At 34.0% G+C, this 25,687-nt stretch overlaps 1 protein-coding gene across 2 annotated transcripts; it reads right to left on the bottom strand.

The window, feature by feature from the left end:
- Window positions 1-1,608: 1,608 nt before the first annotated feature.
- beta'COP (coatomer subunit beta') lies at window positions 1,609-22,625 on the bottom strand. 2 transcript variants are annotated; one of them, XM_090105890.1, is made up of 19 exons: window positions 22,507-22,625; window positions 22,139-22,297; window positions 19,861-20,053; window positions 18,962-19,110; window positions 18,321-18,495; window positions 17,139-17,325; window positions 16,709-16,842; window positions 16,142-16,441; window positions 15,698-15,788; window positions 11,290-11,455; window positions 10,440-10,609; window positions 9,571-9,739; window positions 8,935-9,083; window positions 8,136-8,248; window positions 7,103-7,259; window positions 6,148-6,277; window positions 5,064-5,233; window positions 3,724-3,874; window positions 1,609-2,672 (listed from the first exon to the last, which is right to left on the bottom strand). In XM_090105890.1, exons 1-19 carry the CDS (start codon window positions 22,507-22,509, stop codon window positions 2,640-2,642), a joined length of 2,799 nt encoding a protein of 932 aa, XP_089962016.1. In that variant the 5' UTR covers window positions 22,510-22,625; the 3' UTR covers window positions 1,609-2,639. The 2 variants fall into 2 exon arrangements, with proteins under 2 accessions (XP_089962016.1, XP_089962007.1); XM_090105881.1 differs by lacking the exon at window positions 22,507-22,625 and having other exon boundaries at window positions 22,139-22,309.
- Between the last annotated feature and the right edge of the window lie 3,062 nt (window positions 22,626-25,687).

Genomic DNA, 25,687 nt, shown 5'->3' with positions numbered 1-25,687 from the left:
GCCGGAGGAGCTTTAGTAATAGGGTCCCGTTTGCTTCCGTTCCTTTGGTGCGCAGCCCTATAAACTATACCGCTTATTTAGTTTAGTAAATAGTAAGACATTGAAGTTTCCATTGAGATAGTTGTTAAAGTGTATATTAATCACGGACAATGTCACAGGAAATAACCAGTATGCAAATAGGTATAAGTACTTAGCTCAATTGAATTGTAGGCGTCGGAGAATAAAATTGCCACCCAGATCCCTATTACAGAGAACCTTGAACATTATTTAAAAATATTATCAATTATGGTAATTTTTAAATATTCAAAAAGAAATCATTATCAATCATAATACATAATTAATATTTATTTATTCATATTATAGTATAAAACATAATATGTAATATGTATAATATTCTTATCTAAGTTATTGACATTCATATGTAATTTTCAATATTAAAAAAAAACTGTTCAATTATTTCATTGAAAAAGTGGTCGTATGACGTGATTAACCCGTTGGAAAGAATCAAATGAAGCAGGTTCGACTATAGCAATGAAAACGACAATAATATTTTGGAAGTTTAAAAAACACGAAATACTTTAATCGATATTATATAGTATGATTTATTTTATGTAGTATGATTTATTTACAAACAAGGGTAACCACATTCAACATAAAATAAAACATTTTACTTAGTAGTTATTATTCCGCAGTAAAGCCTTAAAATCTATCAATTACAAATTCGATGTTACTCAAAAAAAACGTTTACTTCTTAAGATAATAATAGCCATTGACTTCATTATATAAATAAATCTAATTTATTTTACTAACATGTAGGCCGTGAGGTATAAAGTAGGTTATTAAAGAATACCTACCTTAATATCAATTTTGACTCAACTTCTTTATAAATAACTAGCTTACAGCCCGCGGCTTCACCCACTTTGTCTAAAAACTAATATGTAAATTATATACTAAAACCTTGTTCTTGAATCACTTTATCTATTAAAAAAAACCGCATCAAAATACGTTGCGTAGTTTTAAAGATTTAACCATACAAAGGGACATAGGGACAGAGAAAGCGACTTTGTTTTATACTATGTAGTGATAATGATAATGCATCTATGTATATGCACTAACATTTTTCAAATGTTGGATAATATACTATATGTATTATCAATGATATACATTTACAATACTTTGTTACGTGCTACCAGTTACCACGGAGGGGTCTATATCAAATAATTGCAATTTCTATGAAATGCAACTGAAACACGGTAGGGAGATAAAAATGATAGCAAATTATTTCCGCTACAGAATAAAATATATTACGTGTGACTAATAAATAAAAAATGAAATAATAAATAAATAAAATAAATAAAAAAAAAACACTTTAAAAGATATATTTATTCAAACTATACTAATATGAAGAAGTGAAGTTTCTAACTATGTATGTTTGTAGATGGTTATCTTAGGAATTACTGATCCGATAAAGAAAGTTCTTTCACTATCAGAAAGCCACATTATTTAAGATTTTTATTGGCTTATTGGTATGTTGGTATCCTGGGTCACTCCTAGCGAATGATAATTTAACAAACAAATTCGCAAGGTACTAAATGAAAGAATGAAAAATTCTTTTTAAATATATAACTTTATTTTTATTCCTTTAATGGTAGTTTTTGACAATTTTATAGTTATATTATAAATACAATTACACTAAACTTATCTATTTAGAAATACATATTATAAGTATGTAACAAAATATCGAAAAAAAACTTATGTTACAAATTGGGGTATAAGAAATCAATTGACATACAATCTTTATATTAGTTGTATATTAATCCCGTAAGATATATAAAACAGGTGAACCATACATTTTTTACATTTTCACCGATTTATATTGATAAGCAGACAATAATTTATGCTTTAAATATTGAAGATTTGATGTAACCCTAGTTTAACATTAACTTTGATACCACGAAAAGAAACAATTCTTAATCTACTGCTTACGTACCAAATACGAGTCTATATTATATCCACAGATTCCATTTTAATTTTAATGAATACATTTTGATGATAAATATTAAAGTTGTGATCCGGAAATTTCTAGGAAAATTTATTATGCTCTATTGGATATTTTGATATTTATATTTCTTCTATTAAATTTATATTTAAACATCGATTAGAAAGGTATCATAACAGAGAGGGACAGACGAGTTTTTTTTAATATTCAGACAAAAACTGTATTGTCCGTTATATACTACGGTCAATATTTATAGACTTAATGCATTCTAATATTTTATTAAGTATGAAAAACTAAACTAAATGCATCTTTTATTAAAAACATTTCTCAAAGAGAAATAAGTATGGTTGTACCCACTTCAGTTTTCATAAAACTTATAGCTGTAAGATTTTTTTAATTATCATATATCTCTCTCATTCCAACGTACCAGCATTTTACAATGTAAGAGCGAGAGAGAATTAAAAGCTGTGTCGAACATATCAAATTAAACTTGTTTAAAAAACTTTGAGAAAAAAAAACAAAATGTAAATGTGTATAATACTATAATAATCTTAATTGTATTAGCACTTTAGGAAATACACACTTTATGATCGTAATAATATTTATATAAAATAAAAATTCTACATTAACTAGGTATAGTTTATTCAATTAAGTCCGCATCGTCCGATAAGTCCTGGAAAAAAGAAAATTAATATTATTTATTCAATCGCTAAAACAACAAAAAACGGTCAATTAGCGAAGCACCCGATAATAGTTTTACTTTCTTATGTTGATAGTTAACTCCTATAAAATAAAAACATAAAAGCCCCAAAATAAGAATAACAATATCGGGTCCATAGGTTGTAAAAATTTAAGTGACACAATATTGCACGATCTCTGCGATAAATAACAAAAAAATGATACTAACATTCTAACAAAAAAGTTTTTTATTTTATTTCTATTTTATTACTTTTACATTACTTGAAAATTGTGCCTAAAATTCACTCTCCCTTATTAGACACTACAATAAACAATTTATCACAAGGAAAATCCTACAAAATAGACCATAATATGTAAAATGTTTCAACAAGAGGCTTAAAAACCTAGCTAAAAGTTGATAAATATAAATAATATATTATTTTACGTATGTAAAAACCCCAAGAGAACTATGATGTTGGAAAACCCAACCCCAAGTAGATTACGTTTTAAAAAAAAGACGGGTTGCACTCCGGGAGTGCCGGCAGAAGTGAAAACTTGATTATTAACATCCGTCTTCATTGAGATAATATTACTATACGTATGGAGGACACACCACGAACAAAATCTGTGCGCCATTTTTTTGTCCTAACTAAGTTTTAAAAATTATTATCTAGTTAGGTTCTTACCGATGAAAGTTATTCCTTTGCACATTTCCGTATTATTTGTATTATTTGTGCAATATCGTAACACACACGAAGGCATATTTGATGCGTTTCACTTTAAAACCATTAAAAAAATCCGCTCAACATACGCCACATGACGTATGTTGAGCGGATTTTTACGGAACATAAGTGATGTAGGCGGTGTCGTCTCCATATATATATATATCTCAATGTCCGTCTTACGCTTTTTCGATCAGGCCACGTGTCCTGACGCGAGTTTAAGATTTTATACCCAACGCCGCTAAGGAAGTTTTCACTTCAAAAACTTTCCTAGTGGACCGTTTCCAAAAACCTAACCCCCCCTTTCGACAGTGGGTAACTCACCAAATTATCCGGTTCATCTCCCACATCGTCCAGCACGATGTCGTCTATCTCCCGCTCAATCTCCTCCATGATGTCGAACGACTCTTTGCGTTTTTGATTCATCACTTTCGGCTCAGCCGTGTCTGTACTGCCATCGGCGTCTGCTGATTGGCTGTGGATGGAAATATCATGTAAGTTATTCTTACGGAGTTATTCTAACTACAAACTTTTATTCTTAAAATTCAACTGATCCGTGCATGTACAAATGTTTTTGTAATTTGAAAGTTTACACAGTGTCAATTGAGAAATATAAATATTTCAGTCTCAGACCCGCTTAAAAGCAATCCATTCATTACAACTGGAAAATCTACGCAGCGAGATATAAGATTATTTACAAATTGGTGATATTTGACTTTCGTATCGTCAAAACATATTTTAACATTTACCGCCGATTCGGAAAGCAGTATCTATGGAGAAGAACCGGCAAGAAACTCCATAGTTGCTCTTTTAAAATCCTGTCAATATTACAATTTAATTTTACATCATATGAAACTTATATCTAACTACATAATATATCATACCCCGTCCCGTGGTTCTTACGCGACAACCCTCCATGGATTTTCATCTTCCATCTACTTAACGCTGTAATAGGATCTATTAAGGGCCGATTTTTCAATGCTTGGATAAAACTTATCCGTCCAATAAAGTACTACACAATAATATTAAAATGTCACGTAAACTGTCAAATACGGGCAATTAGAATACGTTTTAAAATGGTAGTACATTATTCAAGAATTGAAAAATCGGCCCTAAATCTATTAAAACTCTACTAACTACTACTATAGTCGAGCCAATTTAATAGGCAACATTTGACGTCTATCAATTTTATCTTCGAAGAGAGGTAACCTGCTTAAAAACATCGATTAAAGTGAATTAATCGATACGGATTTGAAACATTTGTAAATCGAATTTATTAATTTATGATGTTTTTTGTTCACAAGTAATCAATGCATTCGATTCTAGATGTCAGATCTCGATTTTTAGAGTAACATCTCTGGTATTTAAAAAGAAAAAAGGTTTATTGACACAAAATTGTAGCGACGTCGGGTTCTTCAATTCAGAAATTGTTTATTATGTTTAGAATGGTTCATCAGTAAAATGAAATCTTAAAATTACTTGTATCGGTCATTATTATTATAAATATGTAATCGTTATTGAAAAAAGTTAAGCAAATGTGCAGATCTAACAAAAAGAAATATCATGTTATTCTATGTCGTCGTTACTAGGTTACGTTGTTGAATTTTGTTGAACTGTCAAATGTTGCCTATTAAAATGGCTCTACTATAACTATTAAAACTCACATATCCACGAGGGGCACGGGTTTATACAATCCCCGCTCTTGCAGCTGCTGCATCTCAGCCGCTAAGTCCCGCTCAATATTGCTCTGCTTGCAGTTCTCCGGCAAGTGTTGTAGTTGCGCGTGGTGGGTGAAGCCGATCTGTTGTTGGAACCGCTCCAGTTCCAGGGATTCCTGGGGGAGAATAGTTATTAGTGTGAAAATCAAGGAATGCTGTTAAGTTGTTCGCGATATAAATATTCAGTAACTTAATAAAAAATAATAATATGTTATGACTCATAACTTATAAGATGTTGTTATAAGTAATATAAAAATGAATCCCAAAATGTGTTGCGCATAACTTGAGAACGGCTGAACCGATTTCGATAATTCTTTTTTTATTATATTCCTTGAAGTACGAGGATGGTTCTTATGTAGAGAAAACGTAAATATGTACCAGGGGCGGACCGCTAGTAAGTAAAATAAAAGTTTTTGACACGAAGTAACTTCAGCATTTCACATTCCATTGGAGCAATTTAATTTGTCTGACCATAGGTTGAATTGCGAAATAATTAGAGAGAAATATATCAGGGATAGAGACTACTGTATAGCGGTAAGGCTGCGCTTTTGTGCAAATTTATTAGTATTTAATTATCCATAGTAATATTATAAATGCGAAAGTAACTCTGTCTGTCTGTCTGTTACTCAATCACGCCTAAACTACTGAACCAATTTTCATGAAATTTGGTATGGTGATATTTTGATACCCGAGAAAGGACATAGGCTACTTTTTATCCCGGGAAAATGATGAAATCCCGGAAATCCTACGGGAACGGGAACTATGCGGGTTTTTCTTTGACTACGCGGGCGAAGCCGCGGGCGGAAACCTAGTACTGTATAAATTTAAGTTTTTGTACAGTAGGGCATTATAAATAAATGGCTATTTCTATAAGAGTTACATCAGGTTCATAATTTAAAGCGATAAACATTAATTGCACAGTTCTAGATGACTTTCATCAAAATAATAAAAAATAAATCGTTAAGCGTCAAGATATCGTAAAGTATTACTGAAATGATTTATTAAATTATTTATTATGAATATTATTTACCATATACTCCGGGAACAGATTCTCATAGTTGATCGGGTCGGCGAGCGACTGTCCCGACTTCTTGTTGGTCGCGCTCACCGACTCGCGCCACAGCAACACTACTTCGTTCACTTTTGATGGAATGTATGATCTGCGACAAATACATTGTTATAATACATTTGCGACAAAATCACTGGTTAGAAAATTACTATTTGAGTGTGTTTGTGTATGATTTCATAAATTTTGCCAGTATTATACAGTTTCCGGGCAACTTTTAAAAGATCTTCTAAAGTTCTATTTCAAAAAAGCATGTCTTAATTCAGGACTAAAACTCTAGGCGTTATAACATTAATTCAATGTTGTGTACTTCATAATATCCTAATCTAACATCACAATGAGCAATATTTTTAAACTATACCGGGTTTCAGGCAAGTAGAAAGTAGCTGCAATTACTGGCGTATAGTACCACAAACTTAACTGACCCGGTGACGGTGTCGCTGATGTCGATTTTAGTTCGTAGTTTTTGTAGTTCCAGTTTTTGTCACCGGGTCTGTTAAGTTTGTGGCACTGTACCTAATGTCTATCCAGGGATAGATTAACTAGTCTTTGTGTTGGCGCCATAAATTGGACATTGATAATCTGTGGTACCTATAGCGCCACCTGGCAACACTGTTATCCGGGAAGACATCTTTGATTTACACATTCTATACAATTCTTTTTGTTACTTGTTACGTTTTATTACATGCAAGAGATTAAGTTTTTTCTATTATACAACCCATCATACATAACACTTTGTTTTTGAAGTGAAAACTTCTTTAGCGGCGTTGGGTATAAAATCTTAAACTCGCGTCAGGACACGTGACCTGATCGAAAAAGCGTAAGACGGATGGATATCAAACATGCTCAACGTTAATAATCAAGTTTTCACTTCTGCCGGAACTCCCGGAGTGCAACCCGTCTTTTTGTTTTAACTAACCTGGCAAAGAAAGCGGCTTCGGGCAGCTTGTTCCGCTTGATGAGCAGCTGCAGACACTCGTCTAGCTCGTTCAGTGTGAAGTGAGCTACAAACGCGATGTTATCTTCCCCCTCTTCAGCGGACATGCGGGCTACATCTTCGAGTAGCGCTTTATCACCTGTTGGAAGGTAAGGAATTGATGTAAAAGATTGATTCGTAATTGAGTTATTAAATTAATAAAACTAACTTTTGACGTGACAACGTCTTATAATTCGATAGAGCCGGCTGCACGAAAAAACTCGGCGGCGTTACCTCGCTCTGAGGCTTTCCATGTAAGGCTTGAAGTGCAAGCGAGAGCGCGGAACGAGCGACAAAGAAGTACAATCGGACGTTGTCACGTTCAACTATCGTCAGTAAACCGACTTTACACATTTAACCAATCCATACTAATATTATAAATGCGAAAGTAACTCTGTCTGTCTGTCTGTTACTCAATCACGCCTAAACTACTGAACCAATTTGCATGAAATTTGGTATGGAGATATTTTGATACCCGAGAAAGGACATAGGCTACCTTTTATTGCGAAATATGTACCACGGGCGAAGCCGGGGCGGACCTCTAGTTTTTTATAAATATAATTTTGGTACATGTTTACAGACAGAAAATATACATTTATTAATATAAAACGTAGAATTACACATTCATATTCGATAAAGGGCCAATGAAAGTCTGCTCAATAAAACATGAGCCGATGATGTCCTTGCAGTGCACAAATCAAAATAGTTATAGATGTTACAGTATATAATAGTATTTACTCTTTAAGTATTTACTTATAGATGTTACAGTATGTAATAGTATTTACCCTTTAAGTAATAAAGGTTAAGTAATAAAGGGTAAATACTTTAGTTATATTAAACTCAAACATTTATTTATTCAATTAGACTTCCTCTAGAAGTACTTTTGAAACGTCATTACATATTTTAACATTTACCACCGATTCTTTAAACATCATGACATAGTAATCGATTAATTATAAAATTAACCAATAATCACCTGTGCTAACAGCGAACAACAGCAGTGCGCTGTAGTCCTTGGCGTTCTGGTAACAGGTCTTCGTCAGCTCGGTGTCAGCGGCCGCAGCTGCAGCAGCGCCGAGACGGGACCATCTGTGGAAATATCATTATTTATTTATTTTAGTTTAATATTATAAATGCGAAAGTAACTCCGTCTGTCTGTCTGTTACTCAATCACGCCTTAACTACTGAACCAATTTGCATGAAATTTGGTATAGAGTTATTTTGATACCCGAAAAAGGACATAGGCTACTCTTTACCCCGGGACATAGGATAGGTTTTATCCCGGAAATCCCACGGGAACGGGAACTATGTGTGTTTTTCTTTAACTGCGCGGGCGAAGCCGCGGGCGGAAAGCTAATTTTAGTATAATTTATAATATTTTTCAGCCCTTACACATTCCAAATATGATTAAAAAGGATGATTAATTGTCATTTGGTACGATCAAATACGGCCTTAGTTACTTCAAACTAAAACGCCAAACTGTGTCCTCATTGTCATAAGCATAACAATAGAATGTTTTTAATTGAACAATAACCATCACATTACTACGTATTATATTTACGTAAATAAATACAGGTGAAGCTAATATAAAGCGTATAAAAATAGTGTTGCATACATACATAGCTAATAGTATATGCTAAGCTCGCCTGCCCTACTTGTAATGTCAATACCTGAGTTCCATATACTGTTAGCAACACTGCCTTCAAATTATAGTGATTAGGGAAAAGGAAATGTGAATATTGGTAATAAATGTTATATTATGTAAATGTTATTACCTCGCAGCAGAAGTGCCCGAAGGAGCTCCCTCACTAATGGCAGCTTCCTCAGCAAGCTGTTTCGCTCGCTGCAATTCGCCCAGAGACAACGCTAGCTCGAATTTGTGCTCCGGTTCAGTGGATACTGCTAAGGCTTGCTGCTTGAAGCCCTGCGTTCGAAAGAGTGTGTGTTAGTTTGTTCATAATATAGGTAAGCATTTGTTGTACAAAAATATTTATAATGTACTTCATTTCTCCAATTCAGAACATTTATTTCTTCTATAAGACTTTGTCTAGAATCGAGAGGTATTCTTGAGTTGTCATACAGTTTTTTAATACCGGTTCGGAAGTAGTTCACTGAAAAGACCCGGCAAGAGTCCATTTTGTTGACTTTATATTGATTTAATAATGGCACTGTAATAAATTTTCAACAATGAATAATTTTGTAGTAATAAATACTAGACAATCAAATCAATAGTCTGATTTTATGGCATGGTACCGTGTATGTGCATGGTACTTATTCAGTTTTAAGATATATCTCACTAACAAACACAACATCCCTGCACCTAACAATGAACTTATACCATAAAATAGAGTGTCTTGGAAAAAAGGACCCCATATAATTTATATCCCATCAAAAAAACCACCAAAACGCACCTGTTTCTCCAAAAAGTGTGCTACACGAGTACGATGGTCCTGCGGTATAGTAGGCAAGATGCGGTCCGCGGTTTCAAAGTCACGTCGCATCACTGCCGTTTGATATACCAGCACGGGGAGGAGGAGTGAATACGACACTATGTTCAGCTCCTTGTCGTTTAGGTATAACCTGGAATAGAGTAAAGAATCTGATGCAAAAGGTACTTTTGAAATTGAATTGTATTTATCGATATACTAGCAGTACTTTGCAGTGCACACGCGATGGAATACAGGATTATTCTTATACGTAAAGTGTTACTCTGGTACGTACCAGAGTAACACTTTAGCTTACGTAAGCTAAATCATCTACAGAAAGATAAGTATCATCAAAATCCATTCAGTACAGCCATACATTTTCAAAAACTTAAATATTTATAATATGAGTATAGGTGCATATTACTTGTTAATTAACATGAAAATTTGTACTGTGTTTATGACTACTGCAAAAATTTATTGTTTTCATTTTAAGCTATTGCATAGCTTCTATCGCGGGCCTTGAGCGCGGGGACCGAATCCAGAAATTTCGTAACGAAAAAACATCACGCTCCTCACTCCGACGGGCGCGGAGGTGTGGCTTGAAGGCATAGCATGCAATAGCTTTACCGCGGCAGTCCCCGAGTGCCACACGTCTTTTTTTTTCAGGGATACTCTACTGCGCAAAGTTTATTCTATTTTATCTGATCACTCTAACTTTTAAGTTTGCATCTCTTACGCGTCATAAAACTAAATGTATTTGCTTTCTTTCTTTATTATTGGTATTCTGTGAATTGAAAATATTATCTATAGAGCTAAATAGAGCACTATATTTTAAATATCAGCACAACAATTACCTATTCTCCTTCGACACGTATCCCAGTATATACATAGTGTGGTCGAGATGCGATATGGTGACGATTTCACCACCCACATAGTAGTTTATCCTGTTCAACGAGTTCGTGTAGATGAAACAGTCACCGACCCACAGACCGGTCTTGACTATTTCATTCACTTCTCCTACCACCTGTGAAGGGAAAATAAATAAATATTTCAGGACATTTTTTCATCAGCTTTCGCTTTTGTTCTGGAATCCAAATGGCTGATAAATATACATATATATTTTTAAATAAATACTTATACATATAGATAATTAATACTCACAGAGCAATATTCATCACACAAATATTTGCTCTAGGTGGGAATCGAACCCACGACCTCTGGCTTGGAAGGTAGGGTACAAACCAAGCCAACCAGTCAGTACAATAGTGAAATTATTGATTATGAGTTAACTTGAGAATATTAGAATATCCTATGAGAATATCCTGCCCCCTACCATCCCAAAAAAATCTCGACGACCGATTTTACTTTGACATTTTTTATAAGACGTGGTTAATATGTTCCTTAATTATTTATTTCAATCATCACTCTTGTCTCACACAGTCTGGGAAAGTAGATAAGAGATACTTTAACCTTTTAAATAAGGTTGACAGCCGCTGCTTTGAAGTTCATATAGAATCATCGGTTGCTTGTGGACTAAAATAGCAATACTATGGACCAGCACTCACATAAAAGGCGTCCTCAACCCTGTCTTCGGTGATAATGCTTTGTGTCTCCCTCATAAGGTTGACGACCGCTGCGTTGTAGCTCAGTATGTAGTAAACTCATTCGTCGCTTAGCAATTATCATAACAAGACCAGAACTCACATCAAAGGCGTCCTCAACCCCGTCTTCCGTAATATTACTGTTGGTCTCCCTCGCAAGGTTGACGACCGCTGCGTTGTAGCTCAGTATGTAGTACGACTCGTCGGTCGCGAGGCACACAAGGTTGCCGTTCTCTGACCAGTACACGTGGCGCGGCTGGATCTCTATCCTGGCGGCAATTATCAATATATGATATGAGATGTCACATTGTGGAACCGTTAAAATGGATAGAAAAAATATTCGTTGCTTTATGTTATTTTTACATAGCCTAATAGAAATAGTTACTTCGCAATCCTTATGACAGTTTGCATTTACCAGTTACACATTAGCAATACAAATATAAATAATAGCGCTTTCATTTTCATTCATTTCGCACTGCATTTTGCGTAAATTTATTTGTTAGTTTGTTTGCACATCTAAATGTAAATTGTCATAAATATCACAATTCTATTTTAAACTAGCTGTGCCGCGCGGTTTCATCCGCATTGCTCCGTTCATGTTGGTCTTAGCGCCATTATATATAGCCTATAGCCTTCCTCGATAAATATGCTATCTAACACCGAAAGAAATTTTCAAATTGGACCAGTAGTTCCTGAGATTAGCGCGTTCAAACAAACAAACTCTTCAGCTTTACAATATTAGTATAGAGATCGGGCAAGCAAGCCTTCTTTTCGCCGGATGGTAAATTTACCACAAACCATAAGATGTATTTCCAACTTCAATATTTTTACTAGCAATGCCGCGTGGTTTCATTCGCGTACAAACCCTCTAGTGTCTAGATATAGTAAGGACATACGCTATAGCTTGTCTTTTATTCTGGTACATGAGCAAGTTGTCATATCACTGCCAAGTATCATTAAAAATCGTTCAGTGGTTTTCGCACGAAAGATCAACAAATTGATCGTGAATAAATAAGTAATTATACATGAAATGTTCTACCAATTTCAATTCGCGTTATTATGTTCATTTAACCAAAAAAATCGAAGTTATAATTCGCAACTAGGCCATTCGCAAAATCTACTTTCATTGTACCACAAAAAGCAATCACATTGCCGTGGGTATATGCATTTTTTATAATTAATATTAACTGTTCAATAACAGCGATCCACCCCAGCTTCGCCTGTGGTATAAATGAGACCACGTTATTCTAACAGTGGTAGAATTTTAAAAATTGATCCAGTAGTTCCTGAGCTTGTTCAAACAAACAGACTCTTCAGCTTTATATTATTAAGTATAGATTCCTCGGACATGTGACTAAACTACAAATCGCTTTTAAGCATAGACAGCATAAAAATAAATAACACAATTTGCTGTGCAATAGATGGGATCGATAATAATAGATATTTAATCCAGCTTTTTATCCATATTCTTTCATTCGCACAAAAAGCAGTCAATAATAATTTGTCTCCCAATTTTTTAGTGTTAATTGGGAATCGAACCCAGCAGCAGCTTTATTTAACTTCCACGCATTAAACAGCTAAGCACCTTTATTTTCACCCAAATCTGATCAGTAGTTTTAAATAGTGAATTGAATAAAAATGTATAAAGGAGTGATTTCGCTTGCATAATGCGAGCAATATAAGCTGGTTAGCTTTAAATTTATACATATAGATTCAGTAGTTTTTGAATTACTAAACTAGCTGAGCCACGCAACTTCGTCTCTCGTCTGATACTTCAATTAAAACTAGTAGCTACTAGATTATCGTGTTGAAACAAACAACTTTATTCAGCTTTTTAATATTCAGTAGTTTTCAATAATTACAAAAGTTCGCCTGTTGCAAATACTTCAATTCAAACTAGTAGTTGCTTATCGTGTTGAATCAAACAACACTATTCAGCATTTTAAAACAGACAATTTTCAATATTTCATTATTGAAACCATAAATGCATTAGATAGAACAGTACATAATATAATAAAACCAAAGCATAAAATTCGCATTCGGTATGATTTGCTTTTCTCAGGAAAAAATATATTCGCGAAGCAGGCTATTAATACAATTTCAATTATTTCATAGTATTGCATAACATCTTGATAATATTGCACAGCTCTAAAATTCTAAACTTCAACATATATGTTTAAGATTGGGGGTTCAATATAATTTATTTTATGCTAGCTTTATGCCCGCAGCTTCGCCTTATAGATCTCTAACTATATCCAGATCCAAAAAAACATATTTTAAATTGCTCCGTTGTGACATAAAAGATAGATAAGCAATCATTAAAAAACGCACTTTCGCATTTATAGATAGTAAGGATTTCTTCATATTATTATAGATGCCTTAATTTAATCAAATAATAAACAGATTTTGATGAAACTCAAAACTAAACTGTTTCAATGTTTGTAAATAAACTCATCTGAAATTGGTTGACCGAATTTTATGAAATTTTTTATGTATGTTAGGCATATCTGAGGATAATACTTAAAGTTTCAAATTACTTGGTGATTAGGGTGTCCCAATAGAATATAAGATTAAATTATCCAATTCTTTGAACCCGATTTTAATTAAACTTGATGTTTATATTTTTAACATAAAATAATATACAAATTGCAACGCAAGTTATATTTATAGATATGGTACTTAATTGTTTAGCATAAAAGTTCTCATATAAAAATTTTGTAAATTGCAATGCAGTAAACTTATAAGCTAAGTAAACTATCGCATTATTAAAATATCATCCAAATAGTGAAATTTGCATCTTTCACGCATCAGTATTTTCTTAAATTTAATAGGTGGTTTATCTTCTGTGACATACAAACTACAGCTACATTTGTAGATTCATTTCAAAGCCTTTGCGTAATATACTTGAGTACTGCACACTTAATATTATAACGCACTATCTGACACTTAGACCGGGAGATACTGACACAAAATTTCGAGTCATTTGTAACAGGATGGCGGTTCTACAGGGGTCTTAGTACGCAATGACAAAAAGAAAAACGATGGTGTGAACACTGGTACCGGCGGCTAAGTCGCGTGGGCGTTAGTCGAACTCGTCGTAAAAATAGCGAAAGTCAAACGATTTGTAACACAAAAATTTTAGAATTTACCGATAGCCCATAAAAAAGAAGTAGGCGGTAGTGTCTTGCCATACTTTTCCGGTGTGACTTACAGCCCGCCATACCGACGCAAATGTGTTGATTTAAAAAAAAACAATTCAACCATTTGTACCAGGCTAACTTTTGCACAGATAACCATCGTCGTGTAGACATTTACGAAAATCACCATACCATACTTTTCGGATGATTCCAAATGGTCGCCATACCGCTGAAAATCTGCAAAAATTTTTTTTTTTCGCCAAACTTTTTGTACCAGTATTGCATTGGGATTTTTGGAGAGTATTTGATAAAATATGACCATTATTATATTTGCCATACTTCTATTAGGGGGAAAAAGTGCTGCCATACTTCATAAATAAATTTATTATTAATTTATAGAAGTGAAGATTTCTACCACCTAGATCTTTGAAATTTTGTATTTATATTTGTTGAACCTCAAACTTATAGGAAAGATTAATGCCATACTGTTACAAATCGTTCAAAATACGAATAAAATCATACAATAAAAAAAAATCTTATACACATTCGCCACCTCCCACAGGTATGGCATTACCACACTTCTATTTATAATCATTCAGGAGTTGTTGAAAAAAAAATTTAGGGTGTTACAAATGGTTCGGCGAAAAAAAAAATTTGCAGATTTTCGGCGGTATGGCGACCATTTGGAATCGTCCGAAAAGTATGGCATGGCGATTTTCGTAAATGGCTGCACGACGATGGTTACCTGTGCAAAAGTTAGCCTGGTACAAATGGTTGAATTGTTTTTTTTAAATCAATACATTCGCGTCGGTATGGCGGGCTGTAAGTCACACCGGAAAAGTATGGCATGACACTACCGCCTACTTCTTTTTTATGGGCTATCGGTAAATTCTAAAATTTTTGTGTTACAAATCGTTTGACTTCGCTATTTTTCCGGCGAGTTCGACTAACGCCCACGCGACTAAGCCGCCGGTACCAGCGTTCACACCATCGTTTTTCTTTTTGTCATTGCGTACTAAGACCCCTGTAGAACCGCCATCCTGTTACAAATGACTCGAAATTTTGTGTCAGTATCTCCCGGTCTAACTTGCATAATTTAACTAATCAAAGGAACCGCCGCACGCCGCTGTGTTAATCAAAAACATTAACAAAATTGATACTTATCTACAGATAACGCTTCCGAACATGTGTCATTACAATCGCCAAATACATTACTTATCTTAAAACACAGAATCAAACAAAAATAAACCCAGCACAAAAAGAAACAAAGCATAATTTTGCAAAACACATAATATTAAAATCTATTCAAACAATTTTTGTATGTACTAAGAAGCTGGTTACAGATAATAAAATAATTAAAAAATAAATGAATACCTTCTAATAAGTTCGAGACGCTCCCAATCGTAGAATGAGAATGCCATGCCGCTGATCGACTTCACGCCCAGCATGAAACCACCGAATATACCTGAAATACATCATTTAAATTGCATTTTTGTACATAATACTAACTTTTTCTGCTATTTATATGGGTTTTTGACATTATTGATATTAATTTTATTATCGTGTTTTGATACTATTCACATCGTCTTTTAACCGACTTCAAAAAAAGGAGGAGGTTATAAATTTGTCGGAATCTTTTTGTATTATTACCAAAATATTCTGATAATAAAAAGCTCCTCTATTTCCTATGATACCACCACTTCATTTAATTACTACAACTTATTATTATTTCTATAACTTCTTTTTATCATCCATATCATGTAAAAATTAAAGGCAACTATATTATAAAAAAACTACTCTATAAACACAAACACCCACCTTGCGCGCCATACTCGGGCTTAAAACTCTTCCGCTCTTTAAAGTTCTTGAACACGCGTATCGTACTGGAATTCTCCAGAGTCGCGTACTCTGAGCTATCAAGCGCCCATACAAACTCCTGCGCAGTGCCAAACGCCTTGTTCCTTAGCGCCATAGCCGTGTATATTATATACTCCCCATCTCCACACACGACCACGAATCTACCGTTAGGATTGTGCGCGATAGTTTGCGGGTATATCTCGCAAGAGCCCATGTCCTTTGCTACTACTGGTACACGTTCGCCGTCCTTTATTTCTGTGCCTGTGAATAATCATAATGATTTATATTATTTTTAATGTTATAATACAAGAGTTGTTTAGTGGGAGGCAAGAACGGGCTGATGAAAGTTGAATAAAATGTAATTTACTATTATTTTTTTACGAACTTATAGTAAAATCAGCAGATACCATGGTACTTCATGAATTTAATACGATAATAAGTTGAACCATAGCATATTATGTACTTATTATAAAAATAAAAGTACTAATTATTTGCACTGATGAAGTTTTTTAAAGAAATGTCGTTTACCTTCTGGCAGGGCTTTCAGGTTGACTTGTTGCATCTCAGAATGTTTAGCCCAAATGATCTTTCCACCGTTGACGTCCATAGAAATCGCCGGCTCCTCCCTGCCCACTTTGATCATGATGGTTCCCTCGTCATAACTGAAAAGGTAACAAATATTAGTTACAACTTCATAATCTTATGCATAAATATTTCTACTTAATTATTTTAATAAATCATAGTTTTAAGTTTTTTTTTTAATATCACAACAAGCTCTACAATCCTCATGTATTCATTGGAATAATTAATACTTTTTTATGTTACATTTATTTTTCATAAATAACTAAAAGGAAACATAAAACTTATGCAAATCTCGTGTTTCACACTTGACTCTCAACAATCTCTAGATGAAGTGCCTACAAATAGAATTTTCGCAAAAAGACCAAACAATACATACCCAATAGCGACATTATTCGATCCGTGCAGTGAGGATATAGTCCACACTCTCTCGAAGCCATAGTTGAGTGAGAACTCAAGCCGGTAAGTTCCCGCGTGCCAAATGCGGACCGTGCCATCCTCAGAGCCCGTGAGCAGGATCGGCAGCTCAGGGTGGAAGGACACCGCTGACACGTTTTGTGCGTGACCTGAACAGATACAATAATTTGAAAAATTATTTATAATAGTCACTAGTTACTTAATTATAATAATAGTCAATAGTTACTTAATTATTTATAATAGTCACTAGTAAATTCTGTTCGAAAGAAACAGGTAAAATAGTAGAAACGATGAAGAATAAATAAAGATTAGTACATAAATAATCATAAAAAAATATTGTATACTAGCTTTCCGCCCGCGGCTTCGCCCGCGGCTTCGCCCGCGGCTTCGCCCGCGTTTTCAAAGAAAAACCCGTTCCCGTAGGATTTCCGGGATAAAACTTATCCTATGTCATTTCTCGGGTATCAAAATGTCTATATACCAAATTTCATGCAAATTGGTTCAGTAGTTAAGGCTTGATTGAGTAACAGACAGACAGACAGAGTTACTTTCGCATTTATAATATTAGTATGGATGTATAGATTGTATGGACTATGTTCCAAATTAACATGACATGCTGTTGTAAACTACTAAAAATGGAAAGAAATAATGATGATCAAGATGTGTGCAATACCATGAACAACAGCTGAATTTATTAGACATTTAAACAACATGCAAATGAAATAATTGATACACTCTATTCCACATGAATTTTTTTAACTACAAACTAATCTAATAATTCTAACTTATCAGTCAATCAAATCTTCTACCCTATCTATTGTGTTCCTACATCACCTTAAACCAACCAACCATAAACACCAAAAAACTGCACAACATATTTCCACACTAGCTTTCCACCCGCAGCTTCGCCCGCGCAGTCAAAGAAAAACCCGCATAGTTCCCGTTCCCCTGAGATTTCCGGGATAAAACCTATCCTATTTCCCGGGATAAAAAGTAGCCTATGTCCTTTCTCGGGTATCAAAATATCTCTATAACAAATTTCATTCAAATTGGTTCAATAGTTAAGGCGTGATTGAGTAACAGACAGACAGACAGAGTTACTTTCGCATTTATAATATTAGTATGGATTAACGCTATTATTTACCTTCCAAAGTCTGTACGCAGGTCTTATTCTGGTAGTCCCAAATCTTGACGAGGCGGTCATCAGCGCCACTGATAAGGTACGGCTTATCACCACCGTGGTAGTAGTCCACGCAGTTCACACCCTTCTCGTGCCCTTCTAGTGTGAAGTTCGATACGGACGCACCCAGTTGCCATACCTGGTAAGTTGGGAGGATATAGGGGTTGTGTTTATGGACAGTTTAAACGGGAACATATTGATACTAAAGAGGTTTGTGTATTGTTCCGTGTTTCCTTTAAAATTTTACTAATTTGTTACTTTTTGAAATTGTTTCGTAATATTCTAGTAGTCCTGATATAGATTTTCATTATAACTATAAATAAATAATGCATAAATCATACTTTTTATTATTATTTCCAGATCGTTTTAAAATTTTTGTTTATCATAATTCATAATATAAACATCTTTATATTACCTCCAATAGGTATGACATAGAATCTGAATCTTCTATTGAGTAAAGAATGACTTCTAGAATAAAAGACTGAGCAATTTATACACACAGTCATATGTCTATATCTTGACATGAAATATACCAACTCATATTAAATACATATATGCAAAAAAACCTAACTCTAATCATTATTTCTTCCACTATCAACAATTACCTTGACTGTAGTATCGAGACTGGCGCTCGCGAACGTGTTGTTGTCCTTTGGGTTGACCACAATCTGCATCACATAGTGTGTGTGCCCCTCGAATACCTGCTGGCAGGCCCAGTTGCGATCCCAGTTCCACAGCTTGATCAACAGGTCATCTAGATACAATGATGTACACATTGTAAATTTTTAAAGTGAAACTTTTATTACATCGTCTCAAACTGTTTGGTCTGTGTAGCGCATGTCGCGTGTATCGCGAGTAGGTATACCTACTCGGCAGCCGACCGTCACGCGACATGCGCTACACAAAGCAGTGTTCGGAACCGTTCGAACAGTTTCACTTTTACCGTGGTTTCATAAAACCCCACAACATTTTTTATAAAAACACCAGTAAAAGTTCTCGTTTGTTGCTGTCAAAATATGAATGGACCTACACCAATACTTACTATCCTTATAAATATTTTTAATGTGAGTGTATTTGTTTGTCTGTTTTTCAGATTACATCAGAGCAATTTTATATGTTAACAACAGATAGTATTATAATTATGATGTCTAGAATAAATAACTTGGACAGTTTTACGTACTATCAAATTATAAATTTCATTCATTGGTTTTATAAATGTAACCCATATAGATGAAACATAATTATTATATTTTTAATATGCCAAGTAATAACAAGTCAAGTGATAAATATTTAAGTACATATAAAAATTATAAAATTACATGTCTAATGTATACCTAAATTTTTATAGTTTGAGTTAAACTATTAGATCCACAGGGGCAATATGGGTGGGTATGAGGTCCAGAGAAAACTCAAGAACAATACAGTCTTAGTGTTATATGACAGAAGACCAAACCCATGTGCTTTTGTACACAAAATAAACATAATAAACACTACAGTGACTTACCACTGCTGGTCAGAATATACGGCTGTGTGGGATGTATGACGATACACCTGACATAGTCTGAGTGAGCTTCGAACGCATGCACGCGCTCCAGTGTGTTGTAGTTGAACACACGTATCTGCATGTCATCGGAGCCTGTGATCACCCAGTTCTTCCTGGGCACAAACTTCGCGGCTCGCACTGGTAGGTCGCATACCTGTTTATAAATAAATAACAAATATTTTTTTTAAACTGTGGCTTTTGTTGTGATCAACAGATTGCTATGATGCAGCAAGAGGAGAAAAAAAACACATTTATCATAAAAATAAACTGACGCTGAGCTTGTCAATAGTGAATCATACAAATTGGTTGCGTATGTACCATACCATTACCAAATACACACAGTAAAAAGTTCTGAGGTAAGAAACCATAAAAAACAGAAATACAGTCTAATTAAGAACTTCCTTCTGGTTTGAAGTCAGTTGATTATATTACTAACTGCTCACCAGTATATAGACATTCTTCTTTAAAAAAATATGTAATTGTACAGTCACATTGCAAATACTTGTTAAATATACACAAAAGAATGTGCAGCCTGTCATACACTGAGAGCTGAGGGGTAATACAATTGCAGTCCACAACACAATTACAGTACAATATGTGTGAGCAAATAACCAGTCTGCATACAAATGAATTCATCCCACTATGCAATGTGTAAGGGCTTCGGAAAGTCAAATAGCTAAAATTAAACATGTTATGTACATGATCACCACAATTTTAAGTAATAAATGATTGTTTACAGTAAAGAACCAAATAAAGCTTTTGTTAACAATATATTTTAGGAAAAAATAATTTATCTAACACAATATATTCAAGTAAACACCATCGATTTTTTTTTTCATTTTATGTTTTACCAAATTTTTCTGGACTTTTCATAAACACCATACCAACTCTATACTGTAATTAAATTAAAATGACACAATATCTTCACGATAATCTATCTGCTAAGTAATAAAAATTGTTGCAACAAAACAGCAGCTCCAGAAAAGGACTCATAATTTGATTAAAAAATCTTAGAAGACCTCTTATTACATGACATATGAATTGAATGAGAATTCCTTTCAATAAATATCATTATAAGTAAAAATATCTGTATCTATAAATGTAGTTTGTTATTAATACACTGAACATCAGATGGTCTCATCATGCAAATAAATTTAACATCTTGTAATATATCTGAATAGTTGCATTTGCTTACTTGTAAAAGTTGGAACCTCAATTGGTTAAGTGCTCAGTTAAAAATAAATCTAAACAATTTTATTGACCATTAAAAATTGTTAAACCTATTTATACCAAACATAAAATAATGGACAATGGAGTGATGTGACAAACTGACATAGCTTAGAGCGTATACGCACTATGCGGGTAGCCGTCCGGCTGACCGCAAGCACAATTATGTACGTAATATTCATTTTTATGCGCACTGCGATGCGGCTACCGCAGACAGCATGCACTGCGATGCGGCTACCGCAGACAGCACAGTGACATACATACAAATGACAGCACATAGAAATGAATATTCCGTACATAATTGTGCTTGCGGTCAGCCGGACGGCTACCCGCATAGTGCGTATACGCTCTTAGATAAGGAATAACTAAATAAATGATTGAAACAATATATCTATCTATAAATTGATCAAGAACTTAACTTTTGATCATTTGATAGACACAATAATACAAATTTAACAGAATGAATCATAAGAATGAAGTACTCATTCCAATCAAATGATGAATTTATGATATAATTATATGAACTTAGAGCCAGCATTTTCTTGTAGAAATAATATAGGTCAAAAATTCTTATAGGAATGAAAAATGATTAGTTATTACATGAAATATACGCAACTTACTTTAACAAGAATTGAAAATTGTACCTTATCACTGAATGTTTAAATATAACTATTGATTAATTCTACCTACTTTATACTTTTCATCAATTCTCAATCTCCAAACCAAATCATTGATGAAATAAAGTTGTCTAAATGTCATAGTAGTACAATTTATTGGCTTTACAAGAAATAGTACAGTTTTATCAGGATCTTACAGGTGATCATTATTTAGTAACAGTTTTCAGTTGAAATATTGATATTAATGATCAATTATTTGTACAAAAAGAGTAACTATGCTCATTGTCTACAACATTGCAGGGTAATTTCATCATTAATTGCCGACTATTACAGAATGACACAATCAATCAAGTGTATAAAGAGAGGGTGCACAAAATGTAGCTAGATTTACTTACCTCGAATCTTTTGATTTGCGTGTGAGTTTCATAGTTCCATATGTTGACGTCGCCGCTGTATAGCGAGCACAGCAGCCAGGGTTCCGTCGGATGCTGGTCCACGCACTTGACGCGATCAGACCTCGCCGTCAGCTTCCTCTTGATATCCAAGCGCAACGGCTTCATAAACATAATAATATAAAGAATTAAAACACCTACCAACACAACAATTACACAGATATAATTCGTTACAATCACTGGAAGCCGACATGCAAGTGATGACATACTCCAACAAATCACTATCTACGTGGCTGAAATTTCGTCGACACTTGAAAAATTACATTCGCCTTTTATTTAAAACTTTAACTTTAATATAAACCCTTCCTTACCATTTTTAATAGTTAAAACATGAAAATTTGTCATGCAGTATCCGTGAAACCGTGGAAGTTTGACAGGGTGGGTGGACGTGTCACTTTATTTTTTTTCTGATGCCAAACAAATCGGATACATGGATCGAAATACTATTTCGCAAGTGTTGCCAATTCTTAAAATTTAATAAAAAATGTTTTAAACACAGTTTTAAATAATACCTTAATATAAAATGGACGTTTAAACCCACATAAACCCAATTATTTTTTTTTAAATAGCAGGCGTAGAAAGACAAACTAGCTTCCTCTTTCTACGATAGCAGGATACTTTGAGAATAAAATGGACACGTATTAAACCCATTTAAATCTTATGCAAAAACAGTTTAAATTATTTTCTTCATTAAAACAGAACCTAACCCTAAATGGCCTAGAATTAAAACGACAAATTCAAATATTTTTATTTTTATATAAAACTAGCTTTCCGCCTGCGGCTTCGCCCGCGTTTTCAAAGAAAAACCCGCATAGTTCCCGTTCCCGTGGGATTTCCGGGATAAAACCTAGCCTATGTTACTCGTGGATAATGTAGCTTTCGAATGGTGAAAGAATTTTTAAAATCGGTCCAGTAGTTTATGAGCCTATTCATTACAATCAAACAAACAAACAAACAAAGTTTTCCTCTTTATAATATTATTAGTGTAGATACATCTTAAAAATATATGTATATGTCGTGGTCATATCGTAGATTTGCTCATTTCATGATATGATCGATCATTTCGTGAAATGGTCGCATTTCATGAAATGCTCGAATGTCTATTGGCCACATCATGTTGTGGTTTGGGCAGATCAATGATAAGAAATCGTTTCTCGATATGGCCCACTAAACGCGCGGTTTTTTCATGAAATGATCAAAATTATTTGATCATATCGTAAAATAGTTACATTAATTATTGGTAGAGGCGCTGCAAGCGCTGTGTTTATGTGATAAGATGGCGGCCGCCGCGCTGGCGAAAATTTAATTATTCGCAGTTTAAAACTTCATAGTTCATTTTATTACAATATGAAGAAAGACATAGCAAATAATTTACGACGAAGAGGTTCGAGTACTATGGAAAATGCGGATATCTTATATTGAGGAAAAAATGCGTCTAAAATCGTTTACATAAATATATTTATATATCCTATGTTATTATAATTGTTCCTTTTTTAAAAAGCGATTCGCTTCTGGCATTCGCCGGCCGCTACCGCGGCACGCTCGCTTTGCTCGCTCGGCTCGTGCGTTCCACAGTGCGTTCTTTATTAAAGTCTAACCTAACCTAACCTAAATGTTTTCTATTGCAAAAACCATTCGCTTCTATCTTAATAAGTAATTATCGTGACAAAATCAAACGTTTATCTCGAGAAAAAAAGAGCGCCAAAAGTGGTTTATCGCAGATAAAACCAAAACTAAAAGTAATTACACAAAATGCTCTGACAAATATCTTGCAAATGTTTTAATATAATTGTTTATGAAAAAAAAATCATAATAAGTATTACCATGTCAAGTAGAAAACGTAAAAGTGTGAAAATTAGAGCTAACTTGGTGATTTTTTTTTATCGAGTAAATTTTAATATTTTATGTTTTTGATTAAACAGAATCGTTGAACATATCATCTAGTTTGATATATATTTTATTTTTTAGATTTGGTCTTGCATATTACACGTATCATCTAATAGAAGATTGGTTATTTTGCTTTATGCGCCCCCTTAATACTGTCTACGACATCACTACATAGTATAAAACAAAGTCGCTTTCCCTGTCCCTATGTCCCTATGTCCCTTTGTACGCTTAAATCTTTGAAACTACGCAACGGATTTTGATGCGGTTTTTTTTAATAGATAGAGTGATTCAAGAGGAAGGTTTATATGTATAATTACATCCATTAAATAGTGGAGAAGTACTGTTATTTTTGAGGTTTCTAATGTGATGTCGTAAAAAATTACATTTTTTCCGCTTATATTGCAAACGCAGGCTGAACCCTACGAGTTTTATCAAAATAATGTACCAAGTATTATACACATTGAAAAGGTCTACAGAAAAGTCCGCGATAGTATATGTCTATCTCTTATGGATAACCCACAATAACATTTTTTTGTCATTTACTTTTTACGACAAATAATAGCTAATTTTCGAAGCGATTTTCACCAATACAGCATTATTAAATACCTTGAATACATTGTTCATTTAATATAGATCTATATGGCCCTTTACACCGTATGATTTAAGTGAATATTTTCGAAGATATTACAGATTTAAAAATTGCGGGACGTAGCGTTTGCGGCGGTACCGGCCGGCCGGGCCGCTATGTTTTTATATACAACTTTCACAGTTTTTCTGTAGTGTATTTAGTATCAGCATTGCACCCGTGCGAAGCCGGGGCGGGTCGCTAGTCTGTTATAAGACAGTTAATTAGAAAATTTCAAGTGCATGTATACTGAAATCGTATGAAGTATGTTTCCTCTTTGTTTGGTTATAAACTGACATTTTATTTATTTAAATAATATTTAAGGAGACATTTCCTCTCCTCCTCCCAATATTGGTTGAACAAGTTCTCATACATTTTCCTTTGGTTTTGCGTCCAGTGGTTGATTTGTCAAAGCTAAATAGTAATTGTATTTATGCATAGGTTCTAATAGTTAGAGTACACATAAAAAGTATAACAAATTGAAAAATAAAAATACTAAAGTGTGGGGTAATTTTATTGCATTTGGCAATCAACCTGGCACACACACATGGATGCTCGTAATTGCTCCGAGCATGGATGTGTCGCCGCCATTACTAGGCTTCACTCAATGTTTAGGCGATACTCCGTCCGTCTTTTTTATACGACCATGCCTTTAGGTAGGTACCTAATTTTTCTTTAATATTTTTTTTATCTTATATACTTTTTAATAAGGATGGATCAAAATAAATTTATCTAGAGGTAAAAACGCAGAACATCAATGTTCAGGAATTGATATCGGTATAGTATGAAAATAAAACGAACTGTAAAAAATCTACACATTTAATCAGATTTATTATCATTTATTTAGACACAGAATAATATTAACTAATTGAATCTGAATGCAACTAACACAGTAAATCCTTTGCTTATCTTAAAATTATAATAATATAAAAATTAGTGAGCGGATTGGGTGCCTAGTCTTTACTTTTATTGCATTACAT

The sequence above is a fragment of the Colias eurytheme genome, chromosome 1 (genome assembly GCF_061535395.1).
Source record: "Colias eurytheme isolate Ceu_HAF_F1 chromosome 1, ilColEury1 Martin Lab GWU primary, whole genome shotgun sequence".
Taxonomy (NCBI): Eukaryota; Metazoa; Arthropoda; class Insecta; order Lepidoptera; family Pieridae; genus Colias; species Colias eurytheme.
The sequence above is the reverse complement of the archived record's forward strand: the minus strand, read 5'-3'. Positions and strand labels throughout refer to the sequence as shown.

Bases quoted from the DNA above. Each gene is read 5' to 3' on its own strand.
- beta'COP (XM_090105881.1), bottom strand. From the start codon at position 22,309: ATGTTTATGAAGCCGTTGCGCTTGGATATCAAGAGGAAGCTGACGGCG. The intron at 15,789-16,141 runs GTGGGTGTTTGT...GATGTATTTCAG, and splicing joins GCCCGAGTATGGCGCGCAAG to GTATATTCGGTGGTTTCATG. The intron at 9,740-10,439 runs GTAATTGTTGTG...ACTCTATTCCAG, and splicing joins TACGTGTCGAAGGAGAATAG to GTTATACCTAAACGACAAGG.